Here is a 15,142-nt window from a genome sequence, read left to right on the forward strand (position 1 = left end):
TCAGAGATGCAGATTGCAGCTTTTAGAAGCTTCAGTGTTTTTCCCTGCAAACCTGTAATTAAATAAAGATGTTTTTGCTGGCAGATGAGCAGCTACATGGAATTTAACAGTTGTGACACAGCAGCATTGATACTGTTACTGGTTTGGTATGTAGAAAGTTCAGAGTAGTTTGTAATGAGACACTTCTCATAAGGAAGCTGTGTGATTTTTTACTCATATTACGGATCAACACTATCTATTTGAACATCTGAAAAAAATAATTTGTTTATAAAATGTGTTAAATGCTGGGCTACTTAGGAATTAGATACAGGAGTGTATCTGTGAAATGCCACCAAGATTAAAGCTAGGTATGGTAAATCCTCCGTGTATATCCATGTATTCCTTTATTAAGGGAAGCATAATGCTTTAGGTCAGAGATGCCAAAGCATTTATTTTATCTGAAGCTCAGGAAAATGAAGGTTGAAGGTTATATACTGTTTTATCCACATTATGGTCAGCAGTTTCTCTCAAAGAACTCTAAGAAAAGCTTTCTCCCCTCAGTTTTAGATTACCAGGATAACATTGTTTCGCTCCTCTAGCTAAACAGTGTGCTATTTCATCACTACGTGGCATTAGTAGCCTTTAGCGTGCAATCACAAAGCTCTTTTATCAACAAGTTGGAAACTTGGGGGAAATTGAGAAATGTTCATGTTCACAAATAATAGGACTTTGAGTGTTTGTATTAATTTGACTGGTGTAGTAATTTTGGGTAGTTATGTTTTTACAGAATAACTGTGCAGTCACTTAAGCAATACAAGTTTAAATGTACAACATGTACTCAGAAAAAGACAAAGAAGCAGCTCCTTTTATGATCTCATACTGAGGACCTCCTGAAAAAAAGAACACTGAAACAGAAAACAGTTATTTGTCCAAAAGTTTTCTTTGCTCCCGCTGCTATTGTTAATTATTGAATGTATGTGATTGAACCAAGAACATTTATTCCCCTGCAGCCAGGTTCTTTCTGCTACAGTCTTACCACAATCTTAATGCTTTGAAGAGAGACTCCAGACACAGACTAAACCAAAATGGGCTATTTCAGTGACTGGGAATGAAGAAACTGTGCTAGAGCTAAGGTCACAGCTTTCTTCAGCGTTACCCTGGTGATGCAGGAACTAGGATCCTGAAGATGCTTTTCCTCCACCCAAACCTATTGCATGTGTTCATCAGGAAAAAGCTATTTAGGCAAGATATCCAGTGGCAGGAGCAAAAGGGATGCCTGAAAGATACTTGAAAAGTAAAATTTTATCTGGCCCTTTACTGCCCAGTACCAGTAGTTTATTTTTTCTTTTCCTCTTCTGTGTCCTTCTTCATCTAGCAGATTCCTTCCATGAATATCTCTTTCACACTTTGCTCCCTTACTGTGTTACCTTTACTACTTTTCTTCAAAAAGTTTTCTATTTCTTTGTTTTCCGTAAAGTTTTAGTCTTGTTCTAGTCTCTCTGCCATAAGCTCGCTCACCTGTATGCCAGCATCTTCCCCCAAAAGTGTGAAAATATCAAAAGACTAGATGCCATCACATTGTTCATTGAGATTCTGTGTGATTAAAGATTGTCAGAAATTTTTCATCACAACATGTTTTTGTTGGAAAAAGGAAGAGTTCTGATTAAACTGAAATTATGTGAATATTTGCTTAGATTTCAGAAAATTTTCTACTAGAAAATATTTCAAACCAAAATATTTTATGATTTCATGATATTTGATTGTTTTGGAATTATGAAAATTTGCACTGGTTAAAAAGAATTTGTGACAGTCTGAAATTAAATTCTGAAGTAAAAAATTTCTAAAACTGATTCTTAATAGACAGTTTCCATTTTGATGGGATATTTGAAAATATTTTGGAATGAAAGTAATCTTTAGAGTCAAAACAAAATATTCAAGTTTTGATCTGTTACATTTTAAGTTCTTAAGAGCAGAAACTTTTTTGTACAGTACATAGTACAATGAGATACCATCTTTGTTCTCAGGTCTATTGTAATAAATGTGATTTGAATCAAGGTAACTTGATATAGAAATACTTGGTGAGAGTCTTTGGTCTGCTTTACGCAGGAGGTGAGATCGATACTGTCACGAGCCTTTCCGATCACTGAAATATGAACATTCCAGTGCTACTATTGTAGCTTTGGTAAAATCAACATTTTTATGTCAGTCATATTATGTTGGGATCACTCCTGACACCGGTTGATACTACTGCCTGATGAAAGCAGTCAACAGAGCAGAACGAAATTTGATGGTAGAACAGAACCGTATGTTTTTGATGTAGTATTAGGTAATAGAAGTTGGAAAATGCAGATGAAAGTCTTTTTCTAAACATAGCAGGCTGCAGAAAAGAGTGATTTTCACACATTTTTATTTAGCAATCATATCCATACATTTCCTCTTAGAACTAGACTTCCTTTTAAATGTGGAGCAATTGCATAATTTTTTAAAAGTCACTGTGAAGTGATCTAGAACTACAAGACAGCTTGTATTTGGGGGAAATTCTTTTATTTAGCCAGTTTGGAATCAAACTCTCTATTCCCAGCACTGAATTGACAATCAGATTTCTGTCCTCTCTAAAACAGGGAACATTTACTATTCAGCTGAGCTCCATCTTTAAACTACTGTTAACTTTATGTCATACTTGAGTAACTTCAGTGCAAACATATTTTTGCCATTCAGTCGTATGTTAACTAGGCCATTTTATACATGCACATGAAAAAGAAACTGTTAATTGCTCTCAACTAAATCTGCTCCTCTGTAATGGTAATGTAATGTCTAGCTGCAAAATAATTTCATAGTATTTTTATTGTTCTCATCAGCTTTATTGAGATGAAAAAACAAAACAAAACAAAACAAAACAAAGGAATACCCTTGTAAATGAACAATACTGCTTCCCACCTGGTCTCCAGTCTATCCAGACTGTTCTTGGTGTTAGTGGTAAATATCTTCTGCTTGTTTTAAATTATTTAAAGAGAGAAGATTTCATATGAAACAGGGGATGAAATTAGTAATTTCATATATAAATATTTTTTCTTGCACTGGCAGCTAAATTGTCCATTGCTTATCTAAATTTTTTCTTCGCAGCATAGTTTAGCCAGATGAGATGACAAAGAAGAGTCACTTAAACACCACAGTTTTTTTGGTAAAAATTTTAATTTCAGTCTAGCACAGTTACCCAAATCCTGTAGCCCAATAGATGTGAGGCTGCTGTGGGTTCATGTCTCCAGGTTCACCCAGTAGTGAAGCTGAGAAGCTTTCCTGATGTGGCTAGGCGGGCACATACACATGTGCACACACATATGCACACAGAACCACAAAGATCACCACAGACAGAAATCTGTAGTGATATATATACATACACATATATATTAACACAAAGTATGGATCACTCCAGTAGCTGGTCTTAGATAGTCAGTCCACGCTGTAGCTGACCCCAGATCTCCTGGTCTCCCCAGTTGCTGGCACCTTGACATAGGAGCCCCGGAGTCTGCAGTCCCACTCCAGCAGCTGGTACTTCAATGCTGCTCTTCTGCTCACTGGCTAGTCCAGCTGGAAGTTCACTAGTGTGCAAATGAACCCACTCAGAACAGACAGCTCACCCACACAGAGCGTGGTTAGAAAAAGAGAATACAGAGTAGACTGTGGTGATCAAGCACACAGTCCAGTCAGACAAGCGTACTAACCAGCTACCTGTTTACACTTGTCTGACCCCTTTTTTCCCCTTTTCTCCTTATTTTCCCATACTTGTTCTTCCCCAATCCACTTTGATCCCTCCCTTTCCCCGCCTTTGGCCCTTCCCCTAAAAATGTCTTGATAAGTCTCCCACGTTCCCCAAATTCTCTCTCCCCTGCATCCCATAATATGTACTATACCTCTTTAAGCAATAATCTCCTCCAGTCTGCAAGGTGTACTGGGAAGGGAATTTATTTGGTTGACTCAGCCTGGTGGGTCCCACGCTAGGGACAATGGTCTCATTGTTCTCCTTTGGTAGTCTGGGGCTAGCTGCTTCAGTGGGCCCTACTTGCACTGATTAGGTTGCTAGGGTTCCTCCCGCCTTCCCCTCACAGTTCATCTGATCCTGTCCCAGACTTTCTGTATATGATCTGCTAGCTTTTAAACACATAGCCTAGCACAGTCTACTAGTAAATTTAAACTGCGTGCTAAATTGCTTTTTTTTGTGCTTTTATTGATACAGATAATAGAAAAAGTGAACTGTAACACAGTATTTCACCATAGTCATTATTTCACTTGATGTTTAAACTTATTGCATTAAAGTGTAAGTATTTGAATCAGCTACTGCCAAGAGGGATTTTTTGCTCTTTATGTTTTAGGAATAAAGTAGTGATATTTGTAGTAAGTATACTGATACTGGAATTACTCCTTTTTTTTTTTCTTGCAGATTATCAACTGATTGGACATTCATGAGAGAGCGGAACAAAAATCTTACACACATGAATCATTTAGGTAGGAAATGGGACCTTATATTTCATGAATATGCTGTCTATAAATGATATTTAATAGTATTATAGTAAGATTATGGGGTTGGGCTTGGTAGTTGGTAGAGCTGAACTTGCATAGTATTTCAAGAGCAGATTTTAAGTTCTAATTTAAATTCTCACTTTCAAACTCTAAAACTTTACCCTTTACAGCTTATACTTTTCTTGTCTGCTCTAAGAATAAAAATCCTGAAATTATGGCTACACATACCACCAAGGAAGAAAACAGAATCTTCAGCAGCCATGAAACTGGAAGAGTAAGATCATCATTGTTAGCTAAATCATTCTTTGTTGGGAAAAGAAAGGCAGGGGTGGTGGTGTTCAGAAAAAAGTCAGTAAGAAAGGATGAGTTCCTAGCTTTTGGTACATTTCTAGTGTGAGTTTGGGCAAAGCACTTGATCTCCCTGTCTTGGCTCCCTATCTGTAAAGTAGGAATAATGGTGCTTTCTTTCTATTGCCTTGGCCTGTCTTGTTGGTTTAGATTCTGAGAACTTTAAAAAGGGCTTCAGGCTCACTTCTGTAAAATCAATAGGAATTAGGTCCATAAATACTTGGATGGGGAATTGAGCATCTAAATATTTTCACAAAGCTGGGCTTTCATGATTTTTCTTTCTCAAAATGATTTAAGTCTTCCAGACTGACAATCTCATCTCCGTGGGAGAGAGGAGTTGTTCTGTTCAGCATCACATATTGACTGCTATTCAAAGGAAGGACTGTGAAGGGTCCTTCAGAGAAGGCTTGTTTAAGAGAGAAATTCAGGGAAAAGTAGTTTAGAAACCCTGATACAGGCTTTTTAGGTGAAATCCAAAAAGAACTTGTAGGTGCTTCCAGCTTATGTAATACATGAATATGAAGTGCTTGTTCCCAGAAAGATAACTGAAGATATTGAACTGGGTGTCTAGGGTCCTGTACAAAGCCCACAGAAGGAACTAAGTGTCCCTGAAAAGCAGTCCACAAAACCTATACACTAAAAGTGGCCACCTGGAATTAGTCACAAGAAATTCAGTTCAGAGGCATATCTGAACTTCAGATATTCTCTGTAGCTATCCACCTCTGTGAAGGCTGTACTGAGTGCCTGAGGGATGCAGAATTTGGAGACTTCTGATTAGGTCTCATTCAAAAAGAAAGAAGGGAGAGCTCTGCACACCTGCTGCACATCCACAGCTTTAATTTTCAGTATAATCCCAACCACTGTTCGGAAACACATCTAGTGACTGTGATGCCCATGTTGTCTTGTTATGGATGTATGTCATCAGTGTTGGCATCTGAGACCTCAGTGGGGGAAGGCAGACTCACACAAAACTTACAGCCTAGTTGTGACCAATATGACCAGTAGGATTCTAGATGGTATTGCAGACTCTCACATTCTTGCTTTGTTCTATTCTATTGTTTATTAGTGCTTGGTTTCATACATGTGTAGTTCAAAGGGCACTGTGTCAGCCAGTCAAATGATAAAGAACTGCGTTCTTTTGAGACTCCCTAGATTGCCTAACATGAGGCCTGAGAGCTGAACATTGTTTATCACAACTAGTAGGGATGCAAGTCTTGCTCAGTACAGGTTGGTAGAGTACGTTCAACTTTAGGTTTCTTTGGCAACACAAGCAAAGCTGCAGGTGATGAACAGAATGTCACTGACAGTGGATGCGCTAGCATACAGTTGTTGCCCCTTCCTGCAAGCCTGGAAACTTTGCAAGCAAAATTTTTCCATCCGTGCAGAACTGAATAAAGACTTCTGTCAATCTCAAGAAATGTGTCCATCAACATAGCCAAGAAAGAGACAGAAAATGTAAGCACTAGAACTGAAGTAGAATAAGGACATTTTTCTGTCAACCCTGCTCCTTAGCACCTGATTTCAGTATTAGTATTAACTTTCAACTTCATCTAGTAGCATTGTAAGCACAGTTTTCAACTCCACAGTTTCATACCGAGCAGGGTTGTTTTGCAGGAATATAGCACGCTCACTTCAGTGCACTCTAAAACCACAGTAATGATTTCAGTCCCCCTCAAGATGCACTGTTTTCTGGGGTGGAATGCAGCTATAAAATACTATGTAACAACTGTGTTAAAAGGGAGAAGTTCAACTGAAATGTCAGAATATCATAACTTTGTTGGAATTAAATCAAAAACTTCAAAAAGGAGGCATGTAATCTTTAATTATCAGTTACTCGGCCCTTGGTTTTGTGTGACATTCTGGCAAACCAATGTCCACTGTATCCCCTATAAAAGAATGTATTTAGTCCGGAAGGGGAGGCATTCCCTCACTCTTAGCATCTTCAGTAATGCTAGTTGTCCTGTTATGAAAGGATTCTTAAGTTGAAGAAGGGGAGGTACACTTTTGATACAGTTATTTCAAAGTGGGCATTAATTTTTCAATTAAAGTAAGTATTTTTAAGAAACAAGAGATCTCTCCAGAAGCCTTACAAATAATATTTGAACCACAAATAGCAAATACCAGGCAACTATGGAAATGCAGGTACCGGAATGAATGGAATATGGTTAATATGCCTGAAGCCTTCTGACCAGTGCTCTGTTGCCGCTGCTGACGTTTCTTCGGAAAGTAATAGACAAGTATCAGAATAAAGCTTTTCTAAGATGCTTTTAAACACATATTTGTGATCTTAAAATGAACAAAGGCTCTGGTAATTCTTTAATAGAAAATATTTTGAAAGCATTAAGTCGTGAAAATAAAATAGGACATCTAACCATCTCCTACTCGTACTCTACTTTCTAACTTAATAATTCAAGGTATTTAACTTGAATAGGAACATTGGTCTGCAAAGCTTATTCTGGGTCACCAAGTCCAGTCCCCAGCTATCAGAAGCAACCATGTTGTATCTTTTCTAATAGATCAAACTCCTTGGGAAAACTAGATTGCTTTTAGCAAACTCTTCCAGATCCTCACTGCTGTGATGATTACAGTATTTTTTCTAACTTTTAAGGATAATTATGGCCATTTATTCTTGTCCCAACATTTGCTAGAGGTTACACGTATTTATTTTCCTTCTTTTGATGCTAATCCCCTGCTATGTTTATAGAACGCAGTCACATCCTTGCCTGGAGTAAAAAGACAATTCTTTCAGCCTCTATCATGAGATCTCTTTTCCTCTCTGTTCCCTCCTTATTTTAGTACGTGTTTTCTAACTCTGCTCTAAATACATAAACCTGAAGTAATTTTTCCTAAATACAGGTAACCAGAATTTTACTTAGAGTTTTGCATGTTACAGATGTTAGTCTGTGACACTAGTAAGTCCATATTCCTCTCCTGTATCTCTTCTGTTTTGGAATTGCATTTGCTTTTTTTGCAACCACATCACAGAAGTGGTTCATGTTCATCTCATTTTTAAACAAAAAATGCTCCCAAGAAGAAATACCAGTTTTTAAATGCATTGATTTCATCCTATTAATTTGGTTCTTCAGTTCTTGAGTTCCCCAAATTATCCTGTTTTCCTTATAGAGTACTCTAATTCTGCTCTTTCATGATAATGCCTCTCAATACATCTGTAAAACAAACAAAAAAAATATGGTACCAGTTCTTTATAAGGGAAGCACAGTATGCATCTCAGTTTGAAAGTGCTGTAGTACAATTTTGCAAATGTTCCACCTATTTGGGGAAATAATAAAATAATAAAAAGTACTATCATATATACATGAAATGCTTATTGTTTGTAGCTCATTTTTCCACCTTCAGTTGTGAAAAATGTACCTCTTTCCTCCATGAACTCAATGGTCTGTGTGTTCTGCATTATATAACACCAAGTTTTCAGCTCGTTTCTGGAGTTAAACACTAACATTTGTGCCTGCAGTTTGTTTACAGTCATAAAATTAGCATGCGCTTACACAAAATGGGGTTTATATTTAAATGGTCCGCTCTGCACTGATTGTATGCAGATAGCTGTATGTGGGTTTAAAACCAGCATGAATGCAATTCTGCAGCGTGTAGCTCGGTTGTATGCATGAAACATGTCTGGATGTTCAGAAGTAGTATATGAAAACGTAGCCAAATGTTCTTCAGTAATACATTGTGCACAATATTTGTTGCTAGTAGACAAATTCTAGAATCAGTTAAATTAACTGATATTTCTTTTCCCTTTGCTCTTGAAAAACATACATGTGCCAGAGGGTTATAGAGTTTCTTGGTATAGAAAATGAATTGCATAATGAAAATAGAGTCATCTGATAAACCACAAAGAATTTTCCTCAGCAAAGAGACAGCTTTTTCCCACACTGCTACACTGAATGGGTTTCAAGCATACAAATACCTGTCAGATGTGCTTGGTGGGAGCGCAAAGCTGAGGTAACGGGTTTCATTTTTAGATAGTAAATTGCTATTCTTTAGTTTCAAAGAATGAGACTGGCTATTGGGAATCCAATAGTCGACTCCAGTCACCATCTCCAACCAGGAAACATACTGGTGGGACGAGCAAGAGGTTTGCTTTAAGTCATTCTTTTCTTCAGGCTAAGTACAGGCTTTAACAGCAGCAGGGAATCCTGATGTCCCTGAGCCCTGGCCCGAATTCTGAGGACACCTAGTGGTGTCAGCCCGCTGCAGGAACTGGTCTGCAGAGCTGGTGGCCTCCTGCTTCGCACCGCTGCAATTTGGCCGAGTTCTGCAACATTGCCTCTGACCTTTGTTGGTTGAAGAAAGGGGGATAATTGCATCCCCTCTGGCATTTTCGCCTGAGAAGTTAACTATGAAGCTATGCTATATTTTCCCTGGTTTCTTTTTTCTGATCTTCGCATTTCCACTCTGCTGGAAAAATAAAAACGATGATTTGAACACACAGGAAGAGTAGCACTCTTCAGCTGAGGTGATCCTGAGTTCACCATTGCCAGTCTTGAGTATTTAGAAGTCTTGAGATTGGCTCAAAAATCATAAATATTTAAATAAATTGTGGATTTCTATTTGCCTTCTGTTCAAATACAGTAAGTTCTTTGTAACAACAGGGCTAAAAATGTATTTTTTGTTAAAAGGCTGATTTCTCCAGTAAATTCGCAAGTCTAGAAGTTAGAGCTCTAAGAAAAGCATGCAGTATCGCAGGATGCCAAATAAATATGCAAGCTTTGTTAATGCTGTGAAATTCTAATCCCAGCAAGGCTAACAGATGGTTAAAAAACCTTCAGGAAGTCTTACTTACTACTCTCTGATTAAGCTTCGCTACTTCTGAAGTGGGAGTATAACTCTTGCCACACCTTTCTGAGAAAGAACAAGACTCAATTAGCTGCAATTCAAAAAGGACTTTGATCACGCCAATGATATATACTATATGTTAAGCATTGTAATTAACTGTTTCATGATGGCATATTTTTCAGTGAGCCGTTGATCTGATATTCCCCCCTGGGGAGAAGCGGACAACATGAAGCAGAGATTTATATCATCAGTTCAAATTATTTTGTTACTTTCTCTGACCACAGTGTGCCTGTCTGGTAAGTAAAACACTTCACAAAATGTTTCTTTTCCTTAAAACATTTTCTTTAGGAAAGTCTGAGGCTTTACCCAGTCTGTCCTGACCATCACTGGAGCCTGTACAAATATGTTACTATTTTTTTATAAAATTCTGTATGAAGATTTTGAAAATGACATGAATCCTCTTTTCTTTTTATAGTGTTAATTTAATGATAACGTGGTGCTGATGAAAGGCACTCACTCTGTCACCTTCTTGGGAATTAGCATCATATGTATAGTAACACGGTTAGAGATATGGCATGGAACTTTATTGGGGTGAAGTTAAGCTTGGGTTGAAAAGCTATATGCCTTTCATGTCAAAATGTATGTAATTTATGATCTGTGTTCTAAGCAGTTGATGCCAAGTGGTCTTAACAGGAAATATTCTTAAATATATTGGGGACTATTAGGCAATATTCAAATAAGTAATGAATACATTCAGGTTGCTGATACACAAAATACTCCATCCAGCCCACTGAATATTTCTTCTTCTAATTTTTATTACCTGTAATTTAGCCCAGATATGAGATATTTTTAGAGTTGTGCAAATAATGGAATTTCAGTTCTATTGAGGGTGAAATTTAGCTCTAAGATGACCTGAAGTTAAACATTTTGAATATTTTAGGAAAAACAAACAGCCATGTATTTATTTACCAAATTTTTAATTTAATTTAGAGATTACTGAATTTACTACTGAGTTGAAAGTTCATTTGAAAAATAAAAAAACGTTACTAGTCATTTATAAGCTTGAAATAAAATATATTTACTTCTCTGAAATTTGTGACAATTCTCCATGCAGATTTACTTACAAAATTCAGTCCATAGTTTCAAATAATTTTCTTTTCCTCAAAAATATATTTCTTGTCAAATTTACCATTTAGAAAGAAAAAACATTGTCCAACTCTAATATAACTAGCTGGATTTCTGCACTTCCTAGGTCAATCATTTCCCGGAAAACCTAAGATAATAAGATGTCGTTCTCTAGAAAAGGAAACCTTTTCTTGTTGGTGGAAGCCTGGTTCAGACGGAGGACTTCCTACCAATTACAGCCTGTTCTACAGCAAGGACAGGTAAAAAAGAATAATTATTCTGTAAGTTATCAAGTGATGATTATGACAGAATGAGGGAATGATCACATTAATATATGAAATCCATTTTTATGGATGTTAAACCTCATGATGCCATGTTAAACCTCAGATAACAAAAAAGAGCTATATGAAATGAATGTCTTTCCCTTGGTGAAAGAAATGTCACTACTGCAAGTACCAAACTTTCAGACAGATTGCTTATCATGAAACTTACCTGAGCTAAAATTTCCCTGGTCTAAACACATACTGGAAAAGATGCAATGTCTGCATCTTATGCAGCACACAGTTTTTATCTAGTGGCATGGGGAGATCAGGGCGCAGCAAGGGCTGGCTGCTCTGTACAGAACAGGAGATGGGCGCCCTGGGGGCTCCCCGTGGCCACACGGCAGGGCCTTGCAGCCAGGGCCTGTCCCACCACCCTGCCAGGGAGCTTTTCCATTACCATGCACAGCAAGCCCATGGCTAGAGAAACTGGAGGCAGAAAAATCTTTGATTCACCTCCTAGATTTGTAGTCAACCTAGTGGTTCACAAAATGGAGTAAGATCAGATGCCAGTATTGTGTCTCAAAGTTAGTTTTCCGTAAATCTGTGACTCCCTCATACTATTTAAGGATAAAAGCTGTATGTGTTGAGCTACTTTGCTTAACCTGTGTTTCTTTGCCTAACTGCCTTTTCTTCCTGAAAAAAAGAAGTCTCAGAACAGGTCCAAGTAAGCAGAAAAGCTCAGAGATTACATTTCTTTGAATAAATCTGGTGAAGTTCAGGATAGATAAGGTAAAGCCTCAGACTTCCCTGCTTAAATTAAATAAACTTTGAATTATTCAGTATTAATTTATCAGGAAAGATGCAGCTTTTAATGAAGTTACCACAGTCAACAATAGTCTGAGATAGATCATGCTTCCTTTATCCATAGTGGGCACATCTGTAGAGCTTTTATTTTATGAAAATTCAAATGTTTCAATCTCAGTCAGAATAAAACTTTTTATAAGCATTTTAAGCCATACCTTTCACAGCCCAAAACAGTCTTGTTCTATGAATAAATGCTGATCAGATTTTATTAGATCTGCTGAACAGCAGACATTGCCAGGTATTCCAGATCTGGGCCATTTTTTCCAGACAGTTTTGTCCTTGTTCACAAAGCGAAGGTGGGAGTAAGGCCCAAAAGGAGCATCAAATACAAGATCTACAGATGAGGATTGTACATGATGGAAATGAGATAAGAAGGGTAAATAAGAGACCTCGTTATTAGTGGTGCACAGAGCATAAAAATGGACAAACATCCCTGAACCATCTCAGCTGGTGCTTTGGGTTTATGCAGTTCTTCACACCTATGATAGGCTCTGAGTATATCACTCAGTTCAGCTTTGATTAAGTACAAAACAATCCCTCTCCTAAAAAAAGTCCCAGACTCATATAAAGGTAATAAGTAAGAGACCATGAATTAATTAAAAAAAAAAAAAAGATGAAACGGTTGTGATGATGATCATATTAAAAAGTAGGTACATCAACATCTCACTGAGAAAACATTCCTCTGCCATACAGCCATCAAGTTACTTTCCAGGGAAAATATATAAAGAAGGTATTTAGCAACCTTCCTCCTTTAGCCAAAGTGAATGTGCTTAATTTGCCTCTTAACATGCTTTTAAACATTTTTTAAAATTGCCTTGTACTGTCTCTGGAAGTTTCTCTTTCCATTCTTTTGTTAACATATTCCTATGTATAGAAAAGCAGCGAACAGCTTTTGACTTGAACAATTGCTACTGAAAAATAGCTTATGTAAAGTAAAGCATTTATGGTAATACCATTTGACACTCACTGAAATGTTTCCCAGAGATGGGATTGTATACATGTTTAAAGTTAAGCATTTTAAAGTACTCTGCTGAACCTAGGCCTTTACTAAAAAATTACCTGCATTGCTTCATTTCCTGAACTTTTAACTTATAGAATTATTTTATTTCAGTGAAGAAAAAATCTATGAATGTCCAGACTACAGAACATCAGGTCCCAATTCTTGCTACTTTGATAAAAAACACACCAACCACTGGACAACATATAATATCACTGTAATGGCAACAAATGAAATTGGAAGTAACAGCTCAGACCCTCACTATGAGGATGTGACTTGCATAGGTAAAAAGGGAAGAATGAAATGGAAAAAAAAAACTTGGTTGGGGATATATCTGTTTTTTAATCCCAGAATGACCAGTGCTGAAAGATTTCTTTCCTCATTATGTGAAAATTGTTATGGAGGAGTGTTTATCTATAGATGATCTAAAATATGTATCTGTAATTTATGTGAAAACTGTATTTTAAATTAATTGGTTGTAAATTTTATTGTCCTTCAAATTTTGGCAGAAAAATTGGCTCCAATTATTAGTTATCTCCAGTTTTTCCATTAGACTTGATGACAGTTTTGTAGGTTCCTAGCAGTACAGATTATAAAGCTTTCAAATTAGGTGAAGTTACCTGAATGTCCCAGACCAAATTTTCCAAATGTAAACATCTTTCTGGCTGCTGGCATTGCAGTCTCAGTCTTATTCTCAGTCTTTTGAGAATAAAAATAACTGCCAAAGCACCGTGCATTATTTTCATAATAGTTCTTATTCCTGACTACATTCTGCTTTCTGCATATACATATTGTATGTATTATAATGATAAAGGTAGTCATACTTTTTAGCTATGAAATATCGGACATTTACATTTTCTAAGAGTGACCAAATGAAAGTATGACTTGTATTCCTTAGCCTGACAAATTCAGAGTAAAGTCTAAAATTTGCTGATAGTCTGGTAAATCAGTACCAGTTTAACACTATTAAGGAGAAAGGAAAAGAAGCCTATTCTGTACTGTTCCCTTACAGGAATGCAGAATGCTCTGAAATTAATGTGATTAAAAACAAAGCCATAAAGGAGGTACCTTTTCTGAGAGAAAATTAGAATATTAATAGTAAACTTTTCATTTATACAGTTCAGCCAGATTCTCCTGTGGACCTCTCTCTAGAAACAAAAACAGCTGCTGGTATAACATATCTTTGTGCAAAATGGTTTCCACCTCCATTAGCTAATGTCAGCTCTAACTGGCATGTATATCACTATGAGTTACGACTAAAACCTGAGGAAGAGGAAGAGTGGGAGGTAAGGAAACAAAAATATTTCTTGAATAAGTTCTCTTTTAAGTTAGTTCTCTTGTCTGAATTTTATTTATTGGTATTATACACATTATAGTTTCTAAGAGGATAGCAAAATTAATGTATCCAAATCTCTTCAAGGAAAGAAGAGTACTTTAGTGGTTTGTAGTGACAGTGAAATTTCAGGTGTTTGCATAACTGTCCTAAGAACGTCATATGTTAAAAGAAAAACCGTTTAGCCCACTGATAGAGTTTTAATTGTAATTGTCATCATTGATGTGTCTTTTGCTGGGTGTCACAGTGCAAAATTGCTCAGTTCACATAGTTTAAACCAAATCAGGGTCAAAGCAGTTTATTGATTCATTAATAGCAAGTAACTAATAAACCATAGATTACTCTATGTAATTAATGAACAGTCAGTGAACTATACAGTCAAGATCAGTATCAGCAATACAAGAGATTAATCACAATACTAGACACTTACAAAGCATTAATAAACACCTACAAATGTCTAAACATCTTTCTGTAACTGATCCCAAGAAGATGTAATCACATAAACAAACGCACATCCGTAGTCTGGGAGTGCAAGTTCCCCTACTTGTTCCTCTCTTCTGCAGGAGACATGGCTACTTTAACTTAATGTGAACCCATGCCACTCCCTATAATTTGCTAAACCACACACCAGTGAGAAAGCACCCCATAAGGTCATACACACACCCAAGGTATGTGGAGCACAGTTAGCACAGCATCAGACAAGGGGGCTGCTCTGTCTGGCATAGGTGGAAGTCATGGTGCTAACAGGACAACTTCTGGTAGCATCAAACCAGCTTTCAGCTATTTCTTGTTCCCATTCCAAGGTTTCCATCCACTTTTACAAATTGTCAGACTGCTTTAATAGTGCTTTTCAGGCTGACTCTTTTTCTTTCAAAAGTTTCTCAGTAATTCCCTATTTTCTTTTATTTTGCTTAATTG

The 15,142-nt window shown here is 36.9% G+C and overlaps 1 protein-coding gene across 11 annotated transcripts in view; it reads left to right on the top strand.

Annotated features, from left to right (window-relative positions):
• LOC112982171 (prolactin receptor) overlaps window positions 1–15,142 on the top strand; it is a 158,125-nt gene that overhangs the window by 123,669 nt on the left and 19,314 nt on the right. For 9 of the 11 annotated variants that reach the window (XM_026098361.2, XM_064500667.1, XM_026098362.2 and 6 more), the window contains 5 exons: window positions 4,418–4,482; window positions 9,825–9,938; window positions 10,895–11,027; window positions 13,006–13,175; window positions 14,011–14,177. In XM_026098361.2, coding sequence (XP_025954146.2) covers window positions 9,869–9,938; window positions 10,895–11,027; window positions 13,006–13,175; window positions 14,011–14,177 — 540 coding nt within the window. In that variant the 5' untranslated portion in view covers window positions 4,418–4,482; window positions 9,825–9,868. Of the gene's footprint in view, window positions 1–4,417; window positions 4,483–9,824; window positions 9,939–10,894; window positions 11,028–13,005; window positions 13,176–14,010; window positions 14,178–15,142 lie in introns of those variants that run through there. The other 2 variants (XM_026098364.2, XM_064500672.1) reach the window with 2 other exon arrangements.

This window comes from Dromaius novaehollandiae, chromosome W, assembly GCF_036370855.1.
Source record: "Dromaius novaehollandiae isolate bDroNov1 chromosome W, bDroNov1.hap1, whole genome shotgun sequence".
Classification (NCBI taxonomy): domain Eukaryota; kingdom Metazoa; phylum Chordata; class Aves; order Casuariiformes; family Dromaiidae; genus Dromaius; species Dromaius novaehollandiae.